Here is a 26,622-nt window from a genome sequence, read left to right on the forward strand (position 1 = left end):
CCCTGTCCCTCAAATATCGCCTTCCGTCGTTTGCCTCAATTTTCTCAGCCGAAGCGACTGCCATTCTACACACCATCGAACTAATCATTTCCAATAATATTCCTAACGCCTTCATATTCACCGACTCCCTCAGCTGTCTTCAATCTCTACACTCTTTCCCAACATCGGGTACCAGCTGTCCTCTTATCATAGGAATTCTTCAAGCCCTGAGCAGATTCACCGAATTGAATCTACACATTACCCTGGTTTGGATTCCAGGGCACCACGGAATCTCGGGTAATGAAATCGCCGATTCTTTGGCTAAATCGGCAATTTCCGATGGAGAAACTTTCACCATTTCCCTCCCCCCGTCAGATTTCTTTCCTCTAGCACGCGAAAAATGCTCAGACTCCTCTGATCGTCTTCTAAGACTTGTGGGTAAAAACAAAGGTACTCTGTACTTCGAAAACTTTTACTCAGCCTCCTCCAAACCATGGTTTCATAAACTTCGACGCCTGGACCGTAAAACCATTGTTACACTCTCTAGAATGCGCTCAAACCATTACAGCCTACACGCCAGCCTCTTCAGGAAAAATCTTTATCAGTCACCGGCCTGCTCCTGCGGCTTCGAGTCGCAAGACCTCAACCACGTCTTCTGGGCTTGCCCGGAACATCTCCACCAGCGCGCAATCCTAATCCAATCCTTGACTGCTCTCAAAATCCTGCCTCCTTATAACATTGAATCACTAATCGCTACACCCAGCCTAAGCATTGCTAATATTATTATGCAATACATCAACTCTTCTAAAATTACGATTTAGCTCGACTACTACTCTTCGCTTAATTCAATTTTTGGCGCCCCGAACGCCACTAAAGAACTCTGAGTAACCAAGACGCCGCTTGCGGCGCACCATCACACTCCAACGCATACGACGCCACCAACCCCCTCGCGCCGTCACATGGCCGTATGGTCTCACAGCTCTTGAAGCTTAGACCTGAGCCAACTACAAAAAGAAGAAGAAGAAGACTGGAACGACACGTACGGCAGTACAAAGCCGAATTGAAATTAAATTGAAAGTAAATATTATCGAATATCACGCGAACCAACTTCCGCCTTTCTATGCATCTGATACTATTTGGCTCAGCATTATTAAAATCATCAAGGAATAACGGAGAAGGCCCTTAATGAAATCGACGCTGCCCTGGCTCATACTTCCACGCTCATAGAACTTTTCGTAACAAAAAGTCGCATTTACAAGGTAATCGATACTGACGAGAATTCTATTTTTTTTTCGTTTTTTTCGTCAGAGCATAGCAGTCGCGAAACCATGTGCTTCTATTATTGTGTTCGTTAGTAAAACATGATCCACAACCGTCCACTTGTCAAATTAGTACTCAAGTATTTGTGAAAAAAATGAGTAAACGGAGATTCTAAATAAACCATTAGCAATTCCATTTAGCTATCATTCATAAATGTAGATTGGTGGATTTATAGATTTAGAGCTTGTTGCATTTTATTTAAGACATTGATCGACGGAAACGAAGGTACAAAACCATCTCCAAAACGCCCCTTGTTGATTGGCTCAGAATGGTCAAATTGAATTCGAAGACATTGAACTAAAATACAGAAATAATTTGCCAACCGTTTTGAATCGAATTTCATTCCGTATATAGGTCAACAAGAAAATAGGTAAAGTAGAAAATGCTTGGTAACATCCGCCGTAAACTTTCGTATATGAACGAGATCATTTGTGCTAATTGGTGAAGTTTTCCTATTAATTTTCTTTCAGGAATCGTTGGCCATACCGGATCAGGAAAGAGTTCAATTCTGGTTGCTCTATTCAGACTCGTAGAGAGTTCAAGAGTTAAAATAAAGATCGATGGTGTTGACCCATCTAAAATAGACCTGAAATGTTTGAGGAGTAACATTTCGATTATTCCTCAAGATCCCGTTTTTTTTCAATGCAAGTATATGAGGTAAGGAATGATAAAGCGACGTCGAACTAATTGTGTTTGTCAGACAACCAATGATAATTTTTTTATTTTTATGTTTCAAAATTCAATTTGAACCCGCACAGTGATCGTTCCGAATATGATTTGTGGACAGTTCTCGAAAAAATATAACTGAAAGAGAAAGTGCGAAGTATGGCAAGCCAGTTGAGTGGCATGATCAAAGCCGGTGGTGCTAATTTAAGTATGGCCGAAATGCAACTTTTGTGTCTTGCCTGTGCTTTCCTTAGGAAAAGCAAGGTAACTTTTTAAAATTTTTTTCCATCCTGTTATTCGAGCACAAGCAAGAGCATTTTTTTGTTTGCTCATAGATACTCGTATTAGTTGGAGCAACTGCGGCGGTCGATCCAGAAACTGAAGCGTTTGTTAAAACCACGATACAACGAGAATTTTTTGATTGCATAATATTGGCAATTGCTCATCGTTGTCGAATTCGATACACCATCGAAATTATTGGACGACCCTTATTCTGAATTCTCGAAAATGATTGATGTCGCTGACTAAAAAACTAAATTATGTATATTGCTTCTATCAGAGTAACGACGTGAGTTTATTCACACGAACTTATTTGTATTTTCGTATCGTCACACCGTAGCCATCGACCTGATGATTTTCTGCAGTACCCAATGAAATGCCCCGTTACTTTCTCAATGACGGCCAACAAGCTGGAAATGAAGAATTACATTTTTTATCTACAACAAAATAATTGTATCAATAAATTTTATTTTTGGATCGTACTGAACGCTATTTATTCTTGAACATACCGATACGTTTTACCAAACTGAAGGGTAACAGGAAACTCTTCGAACGGACACTTTAAACAGTGTGTTTCTTTGCTTGATCACCTAGCATCTAAATCGATAAAGATTTGAAAATGTGGATGAATTGTTTCTGTCAGCGTTCTAGGGCAATTTTTTTGGCGACACTTATCGTTGAAATCTGCGAATGAAAAATGACGGCATCTTGAAGCCCTGTAATCCCATGCCTATGAATTTTTCCTAAATTCAATCCGAAGTACGGAATGTTTGTCGGTAACATCATTATTGCATTCCCCTGATTTTCTGCACTTGGTTCTGTAGGTTCATGAAGTGAAAAAAGATTTTGCCAAAGAGTAGTGATACTATCTTCTGTTAGTTTCCACCTATTTTTCGTCAAAATTGTACTGGAAATATTTCGTCACAGGTCTGTTCTTGGACTTTGGCGATTTTTTTCCTTGTACTCTAATATGTTTTGTCAGTTAGGAACCAAAGAGCATGGTGGAAAACGGGTTCGAGGCCGAGATATGATTTTCGGCTTATAACGTTGGTTTCCGTGAAAAAAGACCTATTTTTCGTCAAAATTGTACTAGAAATATTTCGTCACAGGTTTGTCCTTGGACTTTGGCGATTTTTTTCCTTGTACTCTAATATGTTTTGTCAGTTAGGAACCCAAGAGCACGGTGGAAAGCGGGTTCGAGGCCGAGATATGATTTTCAGCTTGTAACATCTGTTTCGTCGAAAAAAGACTGATACCGCATAATCAATATACTAGTGGAGAATATTATACACTAATGCTGTAGGATTTTAATATATTTAATGTGTTCTTACGGTTCGAAATCATTTTCGTTGTGTGATTTGAGAATTTTTTTTTACATTTCTTGTGGTATAATGCGAAAACGGGCGATCATCAATGTACTTGTTCAAATTTTTTAACTCCGAGAGAGGATTTTTGCGGCTTGATATCAAATCTTGTTTCTGTTGTAGTTCTAAACGACAAAAAATATTCTTAAATAAAGTTTTCGAAAGTTCTTCAATGTTTCTATTGTGATATTTAAAAATAGTTTCTCAAAAACGAATTTTTTGATTGATTTTCCTTAAAATTTGACAGAAGGAGAGAGAAAAAAATATACATAATGCTCACCAAGTCCACCAGAATTCCCATTTTTCAGATACGTATATTGAATTCTAATGCTAGCAATTTTTATTTCATTAAAAAATGTGCTCCCAATGACTTTTTGAAGCATTCTTTACTATTCGTATAATCATACCCAGAGATAGAAAGTTGACGCATCCACGTCGATGCACAACATTTTTAAACTCCGCATGAAGCTACCGAGGTTCAACTGGACAAAAGAAAAAGTATGAATAGTGGCGTCGCTAGAGGGGTGCGGTGGGGGCGGTCCGCCCCGGGTGTCACCGTTAAGAGGGTGACACCTGACACCCGCGCAAAGTTGAAACATATTATGCAAGGGATTTTTTGGAAAAAAATTGCCAAATACTTTTTATCTCTACATATCGATTCTCAGTGTAATTAGCAATTACATGAAACAATAATGTCGGGTCACGCCATCAACGTAATCGGTTGGCGCGCAATTCTAACTAATCTCTTGTTATACAGATATAAGTATCAATGTTCTCGAACCAAGGATTAGATTTTGTTTCAAAAAAATTTCAAAACACAATTTCTTACTCATAAAAATTTATTCTCAGGCAACCTTGATAACCATTTACAATTTTTCACTTATATTTCGTCTATACATTTATAGCAGATCGAGGCGGAACTATACTCACACGGCGAAGGTTATGAGTTCAACTTCACCTTCTATTACTTTTTTTTTTTCAATGAAACAAAAATAATTCAATAACTTTATGCTCATATTGAATATTTTCTCCATTGAAAACGAAATGAATTATCATTAAATAGTATTATCAGTTATTGTTTTGAATCGTACATACCTATCAGTGGCCAGAACCTAGTCAAAATAACAAGTGGAAAATATGCTAATAATGCTTTTCAATAATTCTATGCTTATTATTTGGATACTATATGATCACTTATCATAATATAAAACGTATTAGATATAACTCTGAATCGAAAGCAATTAATTTTATTTTGTAAGGTTCTCGCTGTTCTTACATTGTATACTGAATACTGAAATACAGCGTGCTCATAACGAAAAGTAATCGAGAATCCCCCAAAGTTTTTGTGGCGCGCGTTTTACTACTGTTTGTTGATCAACTAGTGAGAGACGAACTATTTATTTAGTTATCAATATTCAGTACCAGCATTCTGACTTTTGAGAGAATTAATTGAGTAATTGCCCATTAATAATTTATTTACTTTCATTTGTGTAAAAAATCAATGTCAACGACTTTCAGTGACACAAAGGTGAAGTGATAAAGAACAAAATAAAAGGTAAGTATATAACGAAAGTGAACTACTGTTTTCAAGTTTTAAATATAAGTAGTGTGTAAACCATATCGGTTTTTACGATTATTCCACTTCTTCTGATTCCTAAGTTATATAAGATCGCAAGTTTCTGTGATTTGAATAGTTGTTCTGTAAAATGTAAAAACTTTTAATCTCATTTCAATTTGTCATTCCGAGGTCTGCAAAATTATTGGAGCCTGAAGCCTGAGGATTGTGATTTAGTTAATTTTCTTATAAAAGTTAAAAAATGGATTATATCGACTAAATTCGTGAGTAAAAAAAATACGTATAGGTGGGTAGGAAGAAACAATAGAAACTTCTTAAATTTCCCAAAACGTGTTTGAATTTTTTAAATTGTGTGGTCAAGGAATTAAATATTCAAATCATTGAAAAGGTTTTATCTTTAATCACCGAAATTAATACAAACCTACATCTGCTCATCTGCTGTGCAATAACAACGTTAAATTAATTCTCATACATTTTTCTCGAGGTCCTGCGAAAAATCTGCCATGCCGCGAGGAGTTCATTCATCGAAGAGAAAGAGTGGATTTCAGCAAAGAAAAGCAAAACAAGCAAAGATGGATGAGCTGCAAAGTATTTCTGGGTCGTTACTAAAATATGTAACAAAAATCGACGATACCAAGACTTCATCACGAGATGATGATCGTGAGTTTGCTGATGACCCAGATAGTGTTTCCGGTGCGGATAGCACATCTTCACAGGGTACAGGAGAAGAAGAAAACAAAGGTGATGAAAAAGAAGGTGAAAAAAAAACAGAAAATGATGAAGAAGATGAAAAAATGATGGAATGTGAAGAAGATAAGTCCAAGGATACGGGCATGAACAATGCTATTACACGTGAAGACGATCCATTAAACACGGCAGTCAATATAAAGGCAATGAGTGATGTTTCGCGCTGGAATATACCTCTCCCAGACAGTCTCCGTATAGAAATCATCAAAAAAGGAAGCAATTGTTTTCAAAATAAAGATGGACCTTTTGGCATCGTAGTTAGACAAGGTCCAAAGACAAAAGGTGGTATCCGAAACCTTTCAAAAGAATGGTTTTATAAGGAGATGCCTAGTGGTGAAAAGATTTTACGGTCATGGATGGTTTACTCCCCTCGCACTAACAACTTATATTGTTTTTGTTGTCGTATGTTTGCTACAAGTAGCACAGATGCGATTACATTCGTATCTGGGTTTCAAAAATGGTGGAAACTAAACCCTAAAGTGATGGAACACGAAGTCACAACCGAGCATCTAGAAAATCTTGAAAAATGGAAGACTTTAGAAACGAGATTGAGGCTCCATAAAACAATTGACCATGCCACCCTTCAGATGATGGATGCTGAAAAAAAGAAATGGAGAGGTCTTTTGGTTAGATTATTAGATATTACGCTATTTTTAGCTAAACAAAACCTGGCATTTCGCGGTCATGAAGAAGGTGATACTTCAATGAACAAAGGCAACTTCCTTGAACTGGTCCAACTGCTATCAAAATATGACGCAGTTTTAAAAGAACACCTCTTGAGCTTGGAACATAGTCCGTTTCCGAAAGTATCATATTTGTCGCCAGAGATACAAAATGAATTTATCAGTGTTCTTTCAAACCACGTGAAATGTACACTTATTGAGGAAATCAAATCGGCTAGATATTTTGGTATGATTTTTGACAGTACACCAGATGTTTCACATACAGATCAAATGTCTCAAGTAATCCGTTTTGTGAAAATTGATAATAGAAAAGTGGAAGTTAAAGAAGTATTTTTATAGCACTGTGTGACCTAAACCCGCATTTAAGTCACGCTTTTCCGTGACTTAAATAGCTCTTTTTTACACCGTGCGAAAATGAAACAACTAACTTCACAGATGCATAATAAACAAGCAAAAGTACTTTGACATTTCCTTTGACACTTCGAAATTTACAGCAAACGAATGTCAAATGAGGGGTAGGTTAGCATTACGCTTAAAAACAGTTTCATGTTATTGAAAAAGTGACAACGGTAATTAAGACGTAACGAAACAGTTTGTAAATCGTGAATTTTAACTTTTATTCGAAAATGAACAGCTCGGAAAGTGAATTAAGTGAAAGTGAAATTGTCCCGGATGCCATAAAAGAAATCGCGAAATCTATTACCCTTAATTTGTTGCCCAATAAATCGAAAAAATTATATACAGCATCATACAACGCCTTCAAGAAATGGCGCAAAGAAAATAAAGCAAATTCATTTTGCGAAGATGTAATCTTAGCATACTTTGCCCATTTATCAAAAAAGTACGCACCGACAAGTTTATGGGCAACGTATTCTATGCTAAAATGCAGTATCAACACTTATGATCATGTCGATATTGGTCGCTACAACAACCTAGCATCTTTTTTGAAAAAGAATAGTTTGGGGTACCGACAAAAGAAGTCCCAAATTTTTACCCGAAAAAACATTTCACAATTTCTAAACGAAGCACCTGATGATATCTATTTATGCGAAAAAGTAAGTAAAACTTGAATACTATACATTCTTGAAATTGAATCATTTATTGTACAAAATAATGTTCAGGTAGCTCTAATCTTTGGAATTTCCGGGGCATTACGGAGAGAAGAGTTGGTAAATATTACCATCAATGACGTAAAAAAATTGGAAGACGACGTACTTCTTGTCCAAATACCAAAAACTAAAAACTACGTTCCACGGTCGTTTACAATAAATGATGCATTATTCAACTTCTGTTGGAAATATATGCAAGCTAGACCAGAACCTTGTCCCGTGAATAGATTTTTTCTTCGCTATTCAAACGGAAAATGCACGCTACAAGCTGTAGGAATCAATAAATTAGGATCGATGCCACGAGATATTGCTGAATATCTGAATCTGCCTGACGCCAAAGAATTCACAGGCCACAGCTTCCGAAGAACTTCGGCAACTCTTTTAGTCGATGCTGGTGCCGATATAACAACATTGCAGCGACACGGGGGCTGGAAATCTGCGACAGTTGCTTTCGGCTACATTGCAGATTCTATCCAAAATAAAAAACGGATTAGCGAAAGTATCAGTAGTGGAATCGAAATATCGAAGCGAGCCAAAAAAGTTGTTTCTGGAACATTGTTCGATAGTGGAACATCGACTTCTGGGGTCACTTCCGAAGTTGCGGTTATATCGAATAAAAAAAGATTGATGACGGCTCAGACGAATACTGCCTGTGTCGATAGAAATAACGACAATTCGAAAATTCCTTCGAATACCGCCTCTGTCGTCAGAAATAACGACAATTCGAAAATTCCTTCGAATACCGCCTCTGTCGTCAGAAATAACGACAGTTCGAACATTCCTTCGACATCAAAGGCAAACAATGTTCAACCGGAAGGATCAAAAGGACACAGTTTCTATCATCCGGACATCGGTTTATATTTTAAAGATTCCACTGATAATGAAGCACCTCGATCGAATTACATATTTAACAATTGCACAGTAACCATAAATGGTTCTGGCAACAATTTTACATTTAATAATTGTAATATTATACGAACGTATAATAGTCAAAATGAGGTCCAACAAGCAGAGGAAAATAGTTAAAATAATTCGTTAAAGTTGGTTAATACACTATTTAAATCAGTTTTAAGAATTTGTAAAATTGAATGTATTATAATTTGTTGAAATACTTTTTCAAGTACATTTTTGAATAAACGGACTTGAATTGAAAAAACGTATTTGAATTGAATAAACGTACTTAAATTGAAAAAACGTACTTGAATTGAAAAAACATATTTGAATTGAATAAATGTATTTGAATTGAATAAACGTACTTGAATTGAAAATACGTACTTGAATTGAAAAAACGTATTTTATTTTACTTTTGAAGATTCAATTTGATCTCTAGGTGAGCTGTACCCCCCAAAACCCCCTTGGGCTAGTTTCAAATATTATTTTCGTTATGTCCTTGCCACTTTTGCCTTCGGCTTGAGTGACAATTGTGCATGGGTTTGATATAACCCTTCCCAAGCTGCCTAATATACTATTTTAAGTACATATTTTTAATAAACCTAAAAGATAGCGGGTTTATGTCACACGAGCTATAAAATAGTATACGATACTCGTGACTTAAGTAAGCCTATTAATGCACGGCGTTTAGCACCCTCGCTGCGCTCGGGCGCTAACTTCACGCCGTGCAATAATGGGCTACTTAAGTCACACGTATCGTAATGTACTATTAGGATTCTTCCCTTTGAAAGGAAAAAAAGCTGCCGATCTCAGTGATGAGATTCTTCAGAAGCTTGAAAGTGATGGCTTAGACATCATGTTGTGTCGCTCTCAAGGCTACGATAACGCAGCTACTATGAGCGGTGTACACGGCGGAGTCCAAACTATTATCAAATCAAAAAACAGAAAAGCTGTTTTTTTTTAGATGTATTGATCACTCTTTGAATTTGTGCGGCCAACATTCTTTTGCAGAAAATGCATCTTGTGTCACTTTTTTCGGAGCTTTGGCAGTTTTTACATTCTTCTCTGCATCCACAAGTCGGTGGCAAGTTTTGATCAAACACAGTGGTGCTTCGTCAGTTAAAAGACTGTCAACAACACGTTGCAGTGCTCATCACGCTGCAGTCAAAGTGACCGCAGAAAATTTCGACGACGTTGTGGGAGCGATTGAAGAATTGTGTGATCGCCAAGAAAACTGTGATACTAGAGGTGCTGCACAAAATCTTTTGCCCGCTATCTGCAATTTTACCTTCCTCTGTTATCTCTATTTTTGGAATGATATCCTCAAAGAAGTGAATTGCACACAAGTGTCATTGCAATCGAAAAGTTTAACCCTCGATGAATTATTAGTAAAAATAGAAACACTTCGTCTTTATATTTACGAAGAGCGAATCCATATCGTGGAAAAAGCAATAGATCGTGCTTTCGAAAAAGCTAAAGAACACGAGATACAAACGGAGCGAAGAATTCGGCGCAAAAAAAGAATGGTTGGTGAAGAAGCCAGAGACGAAGGACTTACTTTGCAAGCTGAGAATCGAAAAGACATGTTACAATGTCTTGATCGATTCCATACTGAAATTCAGACACGATCAAAAGCCAGCCAGGATGTAGCTGCAATGTTTGAAGCTGTAAAAACTAAGACTCTACTGTCGGCAACTGGAGAAGAGTTAAAATTCACTGTACAGAAGCTGACTTGTTTTTATGACGAAATGTCTGAAACTGACCTCCTTCTAGAAATACCACAATTAAAAAGGCATTTAAAAGCTGCCAATATCGACTTTTTAGATGCCGAAGATTGGATGCTCTAGATTTTTTGAAGTTCATCGTGGAATGGGACTTCATAGAATCACTTCCGAATCTAACAGTAGCATTAAAATTATTTTTAACGATCTGCGTGTCCGTGGCATCATGTGAAAGAAGCTTTAGTAAATTAAAGCTCATAAAAAACTACTTACGGTCCACAATGACAAACACTCGTCTGAGCAATCTGGCAATGTTGACTATAGAGCACGAGGCAACAAAAAAAATCGACTTCGACCAAGTCATCAATGATTTTGCTTCTATTAAGGCTAGAAAGGGCAAGTTTTAATTCGACTCGAAATTGAAGTTGAAATCACTATCGAGGTGATTTTAACTTTAACTCTTTAAAGTTTGAAGCACGGTGGGATTGTGGAAAGGTGGAAAAGTGGGATTCTACGATCCCACCGTACTTCAAAGGGTTAAATCACTCAATCACAAATTCACGACTTTCAATGGTATTGAATTGTTACATGTGTCAACCCTGACATAATAATAAAACATCTATTTTGAAACACGGATTTAGTGTTTCTTGCTTGTCAACATTTTTTTTTAATAAAAAATTAACATCTCTTCATTTTAAGGGGGTGACACCTTGTAATTCGCCCCGGGTGCCACCCACTCTAGCGACGCCACTGCATCGAAAACCATGGAGCAATATGCTTGGGCATCGAAAACCATAGAGAAATATACTTAGACATCGAAAACCATGGAGCAATATGCCTGAACATCGAAAACCATGGAGCAATATGCCTGGGCATCGAAAATCATGGAGGAATATACTGAGACATCGAAAACCATGGAGAAGTATACCTAGTCATCGAAAACCATTAAGCCGTCGACCGAGACATCGAAAACCACGGGGTAAGATGCTTGGATATCGAAAACCATGGAGAAATATGCCTGGACAACGAAAACCATAGAGAAATATTCTTAGACATCGAAAACCATGGAGCAATATGCCTGGACATCGAAAACCATGGAGGAATATACTGTAACGAGATTTTCCCCGCGAGGGTACGATTCGTCATTTCTCGGCTCACCCGTATCTCGTCTTCTCACACGACTCTCCGGCTACGAGAGTGATTTGGGCTCCAGGTACGAAGTACCGCCGATTTCTCGACTTTTTATTTTATTCACCCTCATCGATGGTAACGCCAAAAAAAATCAAAGGATATAATTTTTTAATAACTAATATTTTACGAAATTTAATGCACGAGACTATTGAACCAACTTAAAGGAATCGATTTGTCTAGTTGAGCGTTACATCACCAAAATTCGAGACCTGGGAAGTATCGGCCGCAATCTCGCACGATACTTCGACTCGTAAGTCTCTCGAAACGCCAAATAGACTAAATTAAAGCCCGGAACTAGATTCCGAAAAAGGAAAACACGAAAAAGCTCAACGAGACAAATGAGATTCGGGGAGATAAAGAACGGACTTACCGAGGGATCCAGCTCGCCGTACAAAGATTAGGCCCGATGTTATTCGCCGGAACGTGGACTCGATCAGAACGCTACTCGGAATTAGACTAATTCTTCTTCTTCTTCTCCTTTGGTGGCTATCTCCCTAAGAGGGGCATGTGCCAAAACGATTGGTTGAGATGATTTTTTTTTTTTTTTTTTTAAACGATGAAGGTAGGAAGCGGGAATTTTCAAAGCAAGGTGGAGCTGGAGCTCTTTCTTCGTTTCGTCTAACTTGACCAATGTTTACACTAATCCGACGAATTATATATATATGAATATATTTATACATATATATATTTTAACTTTATTATTATTATTATTATTATTATTATTATTATTATTATTATTATTATTATTATTATTATTCCTCTCTAAACACTGCCGCCTTGCAGCCGGTGGGGAGGCTTGTGTGCCTCGATGACCCTCTGAGCTATGCCGGCTGAGCCTTCGGGCTCTGTCAGGGACTCCCATGCCGGACAGGTCAGAAGCGAGAGGCCAGACAAAATGGCAGGACCCGCGGGGGGAGTTGGACCCCTACGCGGCGTGTTCCCCGGTTGGCGAACGGGGGAAGGCCCTCCAGATATGGAGGGTAGGAGTAAATACCTCCCGTGTTCACTGGAGACCAGGTTTTGGCTTTCTGGTGAACACGTCCCCGAAAGGGGAACGCCTTCTAGATATAGAGGGTAGGAGCAAATACCTCCCGCGGTCAAACAAACCTTCAAACCAAACAAAAATGGCGAGTATAATAGAAGGTAAAAAAAATGCTGGGGTCGGATACCCAGCGCCGGCGGTAAAGAGTGGTCAAGCGGGCTCTGCATCGTCGTCAACAAACTACCGTGACGCACTTTTATCAGTCTCCCCCGAAAACGGGAGAGATTCAAATGAGCGGGTTCAGGAGGGAAGCCGGAAGCCGGGTCCGAAACCGACTCCTGGGGACAGCGTGGCAAATGAACGCCGGGCTGATCCACCAGATCGAGCCCCAAGGGCCGCAAAACCGAGCGGAGCAAAAAAGTTTCGACGGGCACGGCATAGAGCGGAGCTGTCGGAGCTAAGGGAACTCCTCATCGAATGCGAGAAAAAAACAGAAGCAGGTCTCGCTGAAATGAGGAGTTTGGTCCGGAAGATGTCGGAAGCTATCAAAAAGCAACCCAACGTCAACCGGACCGTGAAGGATGGCATTCCTGTTCTGGTGGAACAACTCGAAGAGCTGGAGGAGTGCCGGCGTCCGCTGCAGAAATTCAAACGTCTGCTGGATAGCCCAGAGCCACCAGAGCGGGAAGAAACGAGCTCGGAGTCTAGTCCTGAATTGATCGTGGCTACGGCAACCGCATCGACGTCAAGGGGGGGGCAAAAAAGATTGGCAGCCAGCCCGCCAGCGGTGGTGACGCCACAAGCCCTCAAAAAGAAGAGGGAAGGTGGCTCCCCCAAAACAAACGACGCCGACGAAGATGGAGCCTGGACTAAGGTCGATGGCGAAAAGAAAAAAAAGAAAAAGAAAAAAAAGAAGGAGAAAGAGGCAGTGAAAACGGACCCGAAGAAGGATGCAGTGGCAGCACGAGCACTGCCGGCCACAGCACCTTCAGAAGGCCCAAAACGTAGGAGGAAAGCGGCTCGACCAAAACCGGACGCTATCTTACTTAGGCCAGCCCCAGGGAAGTCCTATAAGGACGTCCTGGGCTCAATTCGTAAATCGATTGAGCCCGACACATGCGGGGTTGGCATAAGAGAGATTCGGCGTACGGTTGCAGGTGACGTCCTGGTCGAGCTGCAAAAAACAACGGCGGAGGCCAGGGCCTCCTTCTTCGAAACCGTCAGAAAAACGGCGGTAGGTGCAAGCTACGCCAGGGAGCTGGTCCCCAGGGCAAAACTGGAGATCGGCGACCTGGACTGCTGCACCACGAAGGAGGAGGTCGAAGAAGCCGTGCGAGAGGTCCTGCCGGAATGCACCGGAGTCCTGCAGGTCAATCTGACCCGTCCTAACACACGCGAGCAAGTGACCGCAATAGTAACCGTTGACGAAGAAAGCGCCAAGGTGCTGTTGCGGTCCGCTCGCATAAAGATCGGGTGGGTCAGCTGCAGGATTCGGCGGCGGGTGGACGTGTCGAGATGCTTCAAGTGTCTCGGCTACGGCCACCACGGCCGTTGGTGTACCGGTCCGGACCGCAGCAAGGCCTGCTACCGGTGCGGCGCAGAGGATCACACAGCATCGGGCTGTAAGGAGAGCCCGAAGTGCTTCCTCTGCGCTGAGGTTGAGGACGACCCTGAGGTCTGTCGTCACATTGCGGGGTCGGGCCGATGCGGAGTATTCCGTAAGGCCCTCGCAAAGGCCAAGCAATGATGGCGGTAGTCCTCCAGGGAAACCTCCACCGGAGCAGGGTAGCCGACGACCTCCTGGCCCAGATCTGTCTCGAGAAAGCCGCTGATATCGTACTCATCAGCGAGCAGTATCGAGACAGGGAAGGCCCAGGATGGTACTCGGACACCCTCGGCACGGCGGCAATATGGGTCCCGGATCGGCGACGTTTCCAAGTCGTCGATCATGGTTCGGGCTCCGGCTTCGTGTGGGTGAGGACCGGCGACGTAGCCTACGTCAGCTGCTACTTCACCCCGAACGAGCCGATCGCGGATTTCCAGGCCAAACTCGATGGCCTGGAGGACGCAGCCCGGACCATGGAGGGCGAGCTGGTAGTGGCCGGAGACTTCAACGCCAAGGCGTTGGAGTGGGGGGAACCCTGGCAAGATTCTCGGGGTGGACGAATCCTGGACATGGCGTCCAGGCTCGGGCTGGTGGTCCTTAACACCGGCTCGACGTCCACCTTCCGAAGGCCAGGGTTCAGGGAGACGATTCCTGACGTCTCCCTAGCGTCGGAAAACCTGACATCGCGAGTCGAGGACTGGAGGGTGATCGAGGACTATACAGCCAGCGATCACCAGTACATCACGTTTCGTATACGTGATGTAACTCCAGTCCGGGCCCGGGGATACCAGGGCCCTGTCAGGTGGAACGTCGCGAAGATGAACCCCGAAAAGTTGTCTCCGGCCCTTATACGTGGCCAGCGAGCCCTAGACGGGACCCGCCAACGAGGAGGGACTCCTCCCGGGCAGGCCGAAAGAACGGTGGAGGTGGTCATGAGCCACCTCCACCAGGCCTGTAGGGACGCCGTGCCGAGGGTGAAGCCCCGCGGCGGACGGCGTCCCGTGTACTGGTGGACGGACGAAATCGCGGAGCTGAGGCGGGAGTGTCTCCGAACAAGGAGACTCGCCCAGAGAGCCCGGCGCCGCGATCCCGACGCAGCCCCGAGCACTGCCGCCTACAAGGCGGCGAGAAAAGTGCTTCGCCGGACCATCGCGAAGAGTAAGCACCGCTGCTGGAAACAGCTTGGAGAGGATCTCAACAACGATCCTTGGGGATTAGGGTATAAATTGGTCCTCCGCAAACTGGGAGCGTTTTCTGAAAGCGCTCCCATGGACGCAAGGATCATCGGCAATATCGTCGATACCCTTTTCCCCGATCATCCCAAGCTGCCGCGCCGCCCTCGAACACCGGAGGACGCACCACTCCCCTCCTTTACGGAAGAGGAGCTGAAGTGCGCGGCGCGGACCTTCAAGAACAAGAAGGCACCAGGCCCAGATGGCCTGCCAGCAGAGGTGCTGAAAGCCGCAGTTGAAGGACATCCGAGGCTCTTCCTGACGATGTACAATGCTTGCCTGGAAGCAGGGGTTTTCCCTCGCCGCTGGAAACGGGCAAGATTGGTGCTGATCGGGAAGGGCAAAGGCGGACCAGTGGACAGCCCATCGTCCTACAGACCCCTGTGCATGCTAGACACAGCCGGCAAGCTCCTGGAAAAGCTTCTTCGACCTCGCCTCCACGCGGCCCTCCAAGCCGCTGGAGACCTTTCCGCAAGGCAATACGGCTTTCGGAAAGGGAGGTCGACGATCAACGCTATCCAGGAGGTTGTCGAGGCAGCCAGGGGCACGGAGCGGGGGAATCACTTCTCCCGCCCCGTCTGTTTACTGGTCACGCTGGATGTGAAGAACGCGTTCAACTCGGTGCGGTGGAGCGACGCCTTGAGCGCGCTGGAGCGGGATTTCAGGGTCCCCGGGTACCTTCTCAGGATGCTCGAGGATTACCTGAAGGACCGCTCCTTGGAGTACACCACCGCGGATGGTCCGGTGAGCCGGGAGGTAACGGCTGGGGCAGCCCAGGGCTCCATACTGGGTCCCGACATATGGAACGTAACGTATGACGGGATCCTCCGTATGGAGATGCCTGAGGGCACTTTTCTGGTTGGGTATGCGGACGACATTGCCGCCGTCATCATCGCGAGAAGCGTTGAGGCGGCACAGATGCTGCTCAACCAGGTAATGCGTCGGGTCCGTTCTTGGATGGATGACCACGGCTTGGAGCTAGCGCTGGCTAAAACCGAGATCGTCCTCCTCACCAAGAAGCATATTCCGCTACAGCGGGATATGCAGGTGGGAGAGGCGACGGTACAGACGACGGCGTCGGTTAAGTACCTGGGGGTGAGTCTCGATTCGAGACTCACCTTCGGGGAAGAAATAAGGAGGAGAGCAGACAAGGCGGCTGCGATAACGACGTCTCTTAGCAGGGTCATGGCCAATATTGGCGGTCCCCGACCTTGCAAGAGGCGTCTCCTCTTACGCACCGCCGAGTCAATAATGCTCTACGGCGCCGAAGTCTGGGCCGATGCGCTTCGGTACGACATATACCGCAAGCGCATGGCCGGAGTACAGCGGAGAGGGGCCCTCCGCATCGCGTGCTCCTACCGTACGGTCTCGGAGCCAGCCGTGCTCGTTATAGCCGGGGTCATCCCAATTGACCTCCTTGCCCAAGAGCGGAAGTCCGTCCACCAGGGCAACCCGGAGGACCGGGCTCGGGGGAGAGAGCTTGCCAGGGCCGTGAGTATGCGGACCTGGCAAGAAAGATGGGAGGGGGATCGGCGGGCCAGGTGGACAGCGAGGCTCATACCTCAGCTGGACGCCTGGGTCAACCGTCGGCACGGGGAGGTAAATTATTACCTCACCCAGATGCTGACGGGGCACGGACGGTTTCGGGCCTATCTCCACAAAATGGGGAAGGTTCCGGATCCGTCCTGCCGATGCTGCGGATCCCCGCGGGACGATGCCCTCCACACGTTCTTCGAATGCGAGGAATGGAGAGTGTGGAGGGCCCCACTGGAGGAAAGGTACGGGAGCATAACTCCGGATAATATTGTCCGGGTTATGCTCCTGGGCGAAGAGCCTTGGGCGGAGGTCGACCTCTTTGTTGAGGTCGTCCTCCGCCGCAAGCGGGCCTTCGTGGAGGATGGGACGCCCTGAAGGGCGTCCAGGGAGATAGAGCGCCACCCCGAAGTAATGCGAAAGCGGTTCCGGGGTGGTTGCTAGGAGACCGGGGATGGGGTTTTTAGCCGGTAGTTCCGCTAATGGAGAGTCCGGCACACAGGGGGCCTTTCAGGCCCCCCCAGTGCGTAAATGCATTTTCCCCAGCCCCGGTATATAAATTAAAAAAAAAAAAAAAAAAAAAAAAAAATTATTATTATTATTATTATTATTATTATTATTATTATTATTATTATTATTATTATTATTATTATTATTATTATTATTATTATTATTATTATTATTATTATTATTATTATTATTATTATTATTATTATTATTATTATTATTATTATTATTATTATTATTATTATTATTATTATTATTCAACGCCAAGGCGTTGGAGTGGGGGGAACCCTGGCAAGACTCTCGGGGTGGTCGAATCCTGGACACGACGTCCAGGCTCGGGCTGGTGGTCCTTAACACCGGCTCGACGTCCACCTTCCGAAGGCCAGGGTTCAGGGAGACGATCCCTGACGTCTCCCTAGCGACGGAAAACCTGACATCACGAGTCGAGGACTGGAGGGTGATCGAGGACTATACAGCCAGCGATCACCAGTACATCACGTTTCGTATACGTGATGTAGCTCCAGTCCGGGCCCGACAACATCAGGGCCCTGTCAGGTGGAACGTCGCAAAGATGAACCCCGGAAAGTTGTCTCCGGCCCTCATACGTGGCCAGCGAGCTCTATCCGGGACCCGACAAGGAGGAATCCCGCCCATGCAGGCCGAGGAGACGGTGGAGGTGGTTATGAGCCACCTTCACCGGGCCTGTAGGGACGCCGTGCCGCGGGTGAAAGCCCGGGGTGGACGACGTCCCGTATATTGGTGGACGGACGAAATCGCGGAGCTGAGGCGGGAGTGTCTCCGAACGAGGAGACTCGCCCAGCGAGCACGGCGCCGCGATCCCGACGCAGCCTCGAGCACTGCCGCCTACAAGGCGGCGAGAAAAGTGCTCCGCCGGACCATCGCGCAGAGTAAGCACCGCTGCTGGAAACAGCTTGGAGAGGATCTCAACAACGATCCTTGGGGATTAGGGTACAAATTGGTCCTCCGAAAACTGGGAGCCTTTTCCGAAAGCGCTCCCATGGACGCGAGGATCATCGGCAATATCGTCGACATCCTTTTCCCCGATCATCCCAAGCTGCCGCGCCGCCCTCGAACACCGGAGGACGCACCACTCCCCTTCTTTACAGAAGAGGAGTTAAAGTGCGCGGCGCGGACCTTCAAAAACAAGAAGGCACCAGGCCCAGATGGCCTGCCAGCAGAGGTGCTGAAAGCCGCAGTTGAAGGACATCCGAGGCTCTTCCTGACGATGTACAACGCTTGCCTGGCTGCGGGGGTTTTCCCTCGCCGCTGGAAACGGGCAAGATTGGTACTAATCGGGAAGGGCAAAGGCGGACCAGTGGACAGTCCATCGTCCTACAGACCCCTGTGCATGCTAGACACAGCCGGCAAGCTCCTGGAAAAGCTTCTTCGACCTCGCCTCCACGCGGCCCTCCAAGCCGCTGGAGACCTTTCCGCAAGGCAATACGGCTTTCGGAAAGGGAGGTCGACGATCAACGCTATCCAGGAGGTTGTCGAGGCAGCCAGGGGCACGGAGCGGGGGAATCACTTCTCCCGCCCCGTCTGTTTACTGGTTACGCTGGATGTGAAGAACGCGTTCAACTCGGTGCGGTGGAGCGACGCCTTGAGCGCGCTGGAGCGGGATTTCAGGGTCCCCGGGTACCTTCTCAGGATGCTCGAGGATTACCTGAAGGACCGCTCCTTGGAGTACACCACCGCGGATGGTCCGGTGAGCCGGGAGGTAACGGCTGGGGCAGCCCAGGGCTCCATACTGGGTCCCGACATATGGAACGTAACGTATGACGGGATCCTCCGTATGGAGATGCCTGAGGGCACTTTTCTGGTTGGGTATGCGGACGACATTGCCGCCGTCATCATCGCGAGAAGCGTTGAGGCGGCACAGATGCTGCTCAACCAGGTAATGCGTCGGGTCCGCTCTTGGATGGATGACCACGGCTTGGAGCTAGCGCTGGCTAAAACCGAGATCGTCCTCCTCACCAAGAAGCATATTCCGCTACAGCGGGATATGCAGGTGGGAGAGGCGACGGTACAGACGACGGCGTCGGTTAAGTACCTGGGGGTGAGTCTCGATTCGAGACTCACCTTCGGGGAAGAAATAAGGAGGAGAGCAGACAAGGCGGCTGCGATAACGACGTCTCTTAGCAGGGTCATGGCCAATATTGGCGGTCCCCGACCTTGCAAGAGGCGTCTCCTCTTACGCACCGCCGAGTCAATAATGCTCTACGGCGCCGAAGTCTGGGCCGATGCGCTTCGGTACGACATATACCGCAAGCGCATGGCCGGAGTACAGCGGAGAGGGGCCCTCCGCATCGCGTGCTCCTACCGTACGGTCTCGGAGCCAGCCGTGCTCGTCATAGCCGGGGTCATCCCAATTGACCTCCTCGCCCAAGAGCGGAAGTCCGTCCACCAGGGCAACCCGGAGGACCGGGCTCGGGGGAGAGAGCTTGCCAGGGCCGTGAGTATGCGGACCTGGCAAGAAAGATGGGAGGGGGATCCGCGGGCCAGGTGGACAGCGAGGCTCATACCTCAGCTGGACGCCTGGGTCAACCGTCGGCACGGGGAAGTAAATTATTACCTCACCCAGATGCTGACGGGGCACGGACGGTTTCGGGCCTATCTCCACAAAATGGGGAAGGTTCCGGATCCGTCCTGCCGATGCTGCGGATCTCCGCGGGACGATGCCCTCCACACGTTCTTCGAATGCGAGGAATGGAGAGTGTGGAGGGCCCCACTGGAGGAAAGGTACGGGAGCATAACTCCGGATAATATTGTCCGGGTTATGCTCCTGGGCGAAGAGCCTTGGGCGGAGGTCGACCTCTTTGTTGAGGTCGTCCTCCGCCGCAAGCGGGCCTTCGTGGAGGATGGGACGCCCTGAGGGGCGTCCAGGGAGATAGAGCGCCACCCCGAAGTAATGCGAAAGCGGTTCCGGGGTGGTTTGCTAGGAGACCGGGGATGGGGTTTTTAGCCGGTAGTTCCGCTAATGGAGAGTCCGGCACACAGGGGGCCTTAGAGGCCCCCCCAGTGCGTAAATGCATTTTCCCCAGCCCCGGTATATAAATAAAAAAAAAAATAAAAAAAAAAATTATTATTATTATTATTATTATTATTATTATTATTATTATTATTATTATTATTATTATTATTATTATTATTATTATTATTATTATTATTATTATTATTATTATTATTATTATTATTATTATTATTATTATTATTATTATTATTATTATTATTATTATTATTATTCCTCTCTAAACACTGCCGCCTTGCAGCCGGTGGGGAGGCTTGTGTGCCTCGATGACCCTCTGAGCTATGCCGGCTGAGCCTTCGGGCTCTGTCAGGGACTCCCATGCCGGACAGGTCAGAAGCGAGAGGCCAGACAAAATGGCAGGACCCGCGGGGGGAGTTGGACCCCTACGCGGCGTGTTCCCCGGTTGGCGAACGGGGGAAGGCCCTCCAGATATGGAGGGTAGGAGTAAATACCTCCCGTGTTCACTGGAGACCAGGTTTTGGCTTTCTGGTGAACACGTCCCCGAAAGGGGAACGCCTTCTAGATATAGAGGGTAGGAGCAAATACCTCCCGCGGTCAAACAAACCTTCAAACCAAACAAAAATGGCGAGTATAATAGAAGGTAAAAAAAATGCTGGGGTCGGATACCCAGCGCCGGCGGTAAAGAGTGGTCAAGCGGGCTCTGCATCGTCGTCAACAAACTACCGTGACGCACTTTTATCAGTCTCCCCCGAAAACGGGAGAGATTCAAATGAGCGGGTTCAGGAGGGAAGCCGGAAGCCGGGTCCGAAACCGACTCCTGGGGACAGCGTGGCAAATGAACGCCGGGCTGATCCACCAGATCGAGCCCCAAGGGCCGCAAAACCGAGCGGAGCAAAAAAGTTTCGACGGGCACGGCATAGAGCGGAGCTGTCGGAGCTAAGGGAACTCCTCATCGAATGCGAGAAAAAAACAGAAGCAGGTCTCGCTGAAATGAGGAGTTTGGTCCGGAAGATGTCGGAAGCTATCAAAAAGCAACCCAACGTCAACCGGACCGTGAAGGATGGCATTCCTGTTCTGGTGGAACAACTCGAAGAGCTGGAGGAGTGCCGGCGTCCGCTGCAGAAATTCAAACGTCTGCTGGATAGCCCAGAGCCACCAGAGCGGGAAGAAACGAGCTCGGAGTCTAGTCCTGAATTGATCGTGGCTACGGCAACCGCATCGACGTCAAGGGGGGGGCAAAAAAGATTGGCAGCCAGCCCGCCAGCGGTGGTGACGCCACAAGCCCTCAAAAAGAAGAGGGAAGGTGGCTCCCCCAAAACAAACGACGCCGACGAAGATGGAGCCTGGACTAAGGTCGATGGCGAAAAGAAAAAAAAGAAAAAGAAAAAAAAGAAGGAGAAAGAGGCAGTGAAAACGGACCCGAAGAAGGATGCAGTGGCAGCACGAGCACTGCCGGCCACAGCACCTTCAGAAGGCCCAAAACGTAGGAGGAAAGCGGCTCGACCAAAACCGGACGCTATCTTACTTAGGCCAGCCCCAGGGAAGTCCTATAAGGACGTCCTGGGCTCAATTCGTAAATCGATTGAGCCCGACACATGCGGGGTTGGCATAAGAGAGATTCGGCGTACGGTTGCAGGTGACGTCCTGGTCGAGCTGCAAAAAACAACGGCGGAGGCCAGGGCCTCCTTCTTCGAAACCGTCAGAAAAACGGCGGTAGGTGCAAGCTACGCCAGGGAGCTGGTCCCCAGGGCAAAACTGGAGATCGGCGACCTGGACTGCTGCACCACGAAGGAGGAGGTCGAAGAAGCCGTGCGAGAGGTCCTGCCGGAATGCACCGGAGTCCTGCAGGTCAATCTGACCCGTCCTAACACACGCGAGCAAGTGACCGCAATAGTAACCGTTGACGAAGAAAGCGCCAAGGTGCTGTTGCGGTCCGCTCGCATAAAGATCGGGTGGGTCAGCTGCAGGATTCGGCGGCGGGTGGACGTGTCGAGATGCTTCAAGTGTCTCGGCTACGGCCACCACGGCCGTTGGTGTACCGGTCCGGACCGCAGCAAGGCCTGCTACCGGTGCGGCGCAGAGGATCACACAGCATCGGGCTGTAAGGAGAGCCCGAAGTGCTTCCTCTGCGCTGAGGTTGAGGACGACCCTGAGGTCTGTCGTCACATTGCGGGGTCGGGCCGATGCGGAGTATTCCGTAAGGCCCTCGCAAAGGCCAAGCAATGATGGCGGTAGTCCTCCAGGGAAACCTCCACCGGAGCAGGGTAGCCGACGACCTCCTGGCCCAGATCTGTCTCGAGAAAGCCGCTGATATCGTACTCATCAGCGAGCAGTATCGAGACAGGGAAGGCCCAGGATGGTACTCGGACACCCTCGGCACGGCGGCAATATGGGTCCCGGATCGGCGACGTTTCCAAGTCGTCGATCATGGTTCGGGCTCCGGCTTCGTGTGGGTGAGGACCGGCGACGTAGCCTACGTCAGCTGCTACTTCACCCCGAACGAGCCGATCGCGGATTTCCAGGCCAAACTCGATGGCCTGGAGGACGCAGCCCGGACCATGGAGGGCGAGCTGGTAGTGGCCGGAGACTTCAACGCCAAGGCGTTGGAGTGGGGGGAACCCTGGCAAGATTCTCGGGGTGGACGAATCCTGGACATGGCGTCCAGGCTCGGGCTGGTGGTCCTTAACACCGGCTCGACGTCCACCTTCCGAAGGCCAGGGTTCAGGGAGACGATTCCTGACGTCTCCCTAGCGTCGGAAAACCTGACATCGCGAGTCGAGGACTGGAGGGTGATCGAGGACTATACAGCCAGCGATCACCAGTACATCACGTTTCGTATACGTGATGTAACTCCAGTCCGGGCCCGGGGATACCAGGGCCCTGTCAGGTGGAACGTCGCGAAGATGAACCCCGAAAAGTTGTCTCCGGCCCTTATACGTGGCCAGCGAGCCCTAGACGGGACCCGCCAACGAGGAGGGACTCCTCCCGGGCAGGCCGAAAGAACGGTGGAGGTGGTCATGAGCCACCTCCACCAGGCCTGTAGGGACGCCGTGCCGAGGGTGAAGCCCCGCGGCGGACGGCGTCCCGTGTACTGGTGGACGGACGAAATCGCGGAGCTGAGGCGGGAGTGTCTCCGAACAAGGAGACTCGCCCAGAGAGCCCGGCGCCGCGATCCCGACGCAGCCCCGAGCACTGCCGCCTACAAGGCGGCGAGAAAAGTGCTTCGCCGGACCATCGCGAAGAGTAAGCACCGCTGCTGGAAACAGCTTGGAGAGGATCTCAACAACGATCCTTGGGGATTAGGGTATAAATTGGTCCTCCGCAAACTGGGAGCGTTTTCTGAAAGCGCTCCCATGGACGCAAGGATCATCGGCAATATCGTCGATACCCTTTTCCCCGATCATCCCAAGCTGCCGCGCCGCCCTCGAACACCGGAGGACGCACCACTCCCCTCCTTTACGGAAGAGGAGCTGAAGTGCGCGGCGCGGACCTTCAAGAACAAGAAGGCACCAGGCCCAGATGGCCTGCCAGCAGAGGTGCTGAAAGCCGCAGTTGAAGGACATCCGAGGCTCTTCCTGACGATGTACAATGCTTGCCTGGAAGCAGGGGTTTTCCCTCGCCGCTGGAAACGGGCAAGATTGGTGCTGATCGGGAAGGGCAAAGGCGGACCAGTGGACAGCCCATCGTCCTACAGACCCCTGTGCATGCTAGACACAGCCGGCAAGCTCCTGGAAAAGCTTCTTCGACCTCGCCTCCACGCGGCCCTCCAAGCCGCTGGAGACCTTTCCGCAAGGCAATACGGCTTTCGGAAAGGGAGGTCGACGATCAACGCTATCCAGGAGGTTGTCGAGGCAGCCAGGGGCACGGAGCGGGGGAATCACTTCTCCCGCCCCGTCTGTTTACTGGTCACGCTGGATGTGAAGAACGCGTTCAACTCGGTGCGGTGGAGCGACGCCTTGAGCGCGCTGGAGCGGGATTTCAGGGTCCCCGGGTACCTTCTCAGGATGCTCGAGGATTACCTGAAGGACCGCTCCTTGGAGTACACCACCGCGGATGGTCCGGTGAGCCGGGAGGTAACGGCTGGGGCAGCCCAGGGCTCCATACTGGGTCCCGACATATGGAACGTAACGTATGACGGGATCCTCCGTATGGAGATGCCTGAGGGCACTTTTCTGGTTGGGTATGCGGACGACATTGCCGCCGTCATCATCGCGAGAAGCGTTGAGGCGGCACAGATGCTGCTCAACCAGGTAATGCGTCGGGTCCGTTCTTGGATGGATGACCACGGCTTGGAGCTAGCGCTGGCTAAAACCGAGATCGTCCTCCTCACCAAGAAGCATATTCCGCTACAGCGGGATATGCAGGTGGGAGAGGCGACGGTACAGACGACGGCGTCGGTTAAGTACCTGGGGGTGAGTCTCGATTCGAGACTCACCTTCGGGGAAGAAATAAGGAGGAGAGCAGACAAGGCGGCTGCGATAACGACGTCTCTTAGCAGGGTCATGGCCAATATTGGCGGTCCCCGACCTTGCAAGAGGCGTCTCCTCTTACGCACCGCCGAGTCAATAATGCTCTACGGCGCCGAAGTCTGGGCCGATGCGCTTCGGTACGACATATACCGCAAGCGCATGGCCGGAGTACAGCGGAGAGGGGCCCTCCGCATCGCGTGCTCCTACCGTACGGTCTCGGAGCCAGCCGTGCTCGTTATAGCCGGGGTCATCCCAATTGACCTCCTTGCCCAAGAGCGGAAGTCCGTCCACCAGGGCAACCCGGAGGACCGGGCTCGGGGGAGAGAGCTTGCCAGGGCCGTGAGTATGCGGACCTGGCAAGAAAGATGGGAGGGGGATCGGCGGGCCAGGTGGACAGCGAGGCTCATACCTCAGCTGGACGCCTGGGTCAACCGTCGGCACGGGGAGGTAAATTATTACCTCACCCAGATGCTGACGGGGCACGGACGGTTTCGGGCCTATCTCCACAAAATGGGGAAGGTTCCGGATCCGTCCTGCCGATGCTGCGGATCCCCGCGGGACGATGCCCTCCACACGTTCTTCGAATGCGAGGAATGGAGAGTGTGGAGGGCCCCACTGGAGGAAAGGTACGGGAGCATAACTCCGGATAATATTGTCCGGGTTATGCTCCTGGGCGAAGAGCCTTGGGCGGAGGTCGACCTCTTTGTTGAGGTCGTCCTCCGCCGCAAGCGGGCCTTCGTGGAGGATGGGACGCCCTGAAGGGCGTCCAGGGAGATAGAGCGCCACCCCGAAGTAATGCGAAAGCGGTTCCGGGGTGGTTGCTAGGAGACCGGGGATGGGGTTTTTAGCCGGTAGTTCCGCTAATGGAGAGTCCGGCACACAGGGGGCCTTTCAGGCCCCCCCAGTGCGTAAATGCATTTTCCCCAGCCCCGGTATATAAATTAAAAAAAAAAAAAAAAAAAAAAAAAAATTATTATTATTATTATTATTATTATTATTATTATTATTATTATTATTATTATTATTATTATTATTATTATTATTATTATTATTATTATTATTATTATTATTATTATTATTATTATTATTATTATTTTACCAAGGAGTTGCGGAAATCCTTTTTACGGATTCCATGTAGTCTTACGGACTACATGGGTATGTGGGACTCCCAAAAAAATAGGCCTACCCACTAAAACCGCCACCTCCTTGTTGTCCTTCCCCCCAGCCAGGGACTATGTTGATATTACTTCTGACTGGGGGTTCTGTCTGTGTTCGTTCGTCCGTTCTGTCCCACCGTTATCGTCACGTCGCGTCACTCCGTCTGCTCAGTCATCCGTCAAGCAGCCGTCCGCGTTCTTGCGTCGCAGTATCGTTTCCGCGTAGGTGGCGACTAAGCACCACCAGTCGGGTTCGTGCAGTATTACCCCGACGATATTCTCCGGGGTAATACTGCCAACTGTTATTTCCAGTTCTTGTCTCTGTCTCGTCCAGCGGTCACACACGAAAAACGTGTGTTCCGCGTCGTCTCGTTCATGTCCACAGTACTTACAGTCTGGTGTCCGTACTCTGTTCATTCTGTGGAGGTACCGTCGGAAGTAACCGTGCCCCGTCAAGAGCTGGGTAACGTAAAAATTCACGTCCCCGAACTTCCTTCCGAGCCACGGCCTCAGGTCCCGTATAAGTCGTCTCGTCCAGTTACCATCGTTTCCGTTTGTCCACCGTCCTTGCCATGTGTCTATCGTCCTTTCGCGCTCGGC

At 48.1% G+C, this 26,622-nt stretch overlaps 1 protein-coding gene and 1 long non-coding RNA gene across 2 annotated transcripts; both read left to right on the forward strand.

Annotated features, from left to right (window-relative positions):
* Positions 1-959: 959 nt before the first annotated feature.
* On the forward strand, positions 960-1,883 carry LOC122410795 (uncharacterized). Its single transcript, XR_006261017.1, has 3 exons — positions 960-1,238; positions 1,503-1,669; positions 1,770-1,883. It is a non-coding gene; the product is annotated as an uncharacterized lncRNA (long non-coding RNA).
* A 4,095-nt stretch (positions 1,884-5,978) lies between these two features.
* Positions 5,979-9,578, forward strand: LOC122411325 (zinc finger MYM-type protein 1-like). The gene is made up of 2 exons (XM_043420071.1): positions 5,979-6,947; positions 9,384-9,578. Exons 1-2 carry the CDS (start codon positions 5,979-5,981, stop codon positions 9,576-9,578), a joined length of 1,164 nt encoding a protein of 387 aa, XP_043276006.1.
* The last annotated feature ends 17,044 nt before the right edge of the window (positions 9,579-26,622 follow it).

Source organism: Venturia canescens, chromosome 5, assembly GCF_019457755.1.
Source record: "Venturia canescens isolate UGA chromosome 5, ASM1945775v1, whole genome shotgun sequence".
In the NCBI taxonomy this organism is placed as follows: domain Eukaryota; kingdom Metazoa; phylum Arthropoda; class Insecta; order Hymenoptera; family Ichneumonidae; genus Venturia; species Venturia canescens.

Bases quoted from the DNA above. Each gene is read 5' to 3' on its own strand.
- LOC122411325 (XM_043420071.1), top strand. From the start codon at position 5,979: ATGATGGAATGTGAAGAAGATAAGTCCAAGGATACGGGCATGAACAAT. The intron at 6,948-9,383 runs TTATAGCACTGT...CGTAATGTACTA, and splicing joins TGGAAGTTAAAGAAGTATTT to TTAGGATTCTTCCCTTTGAA.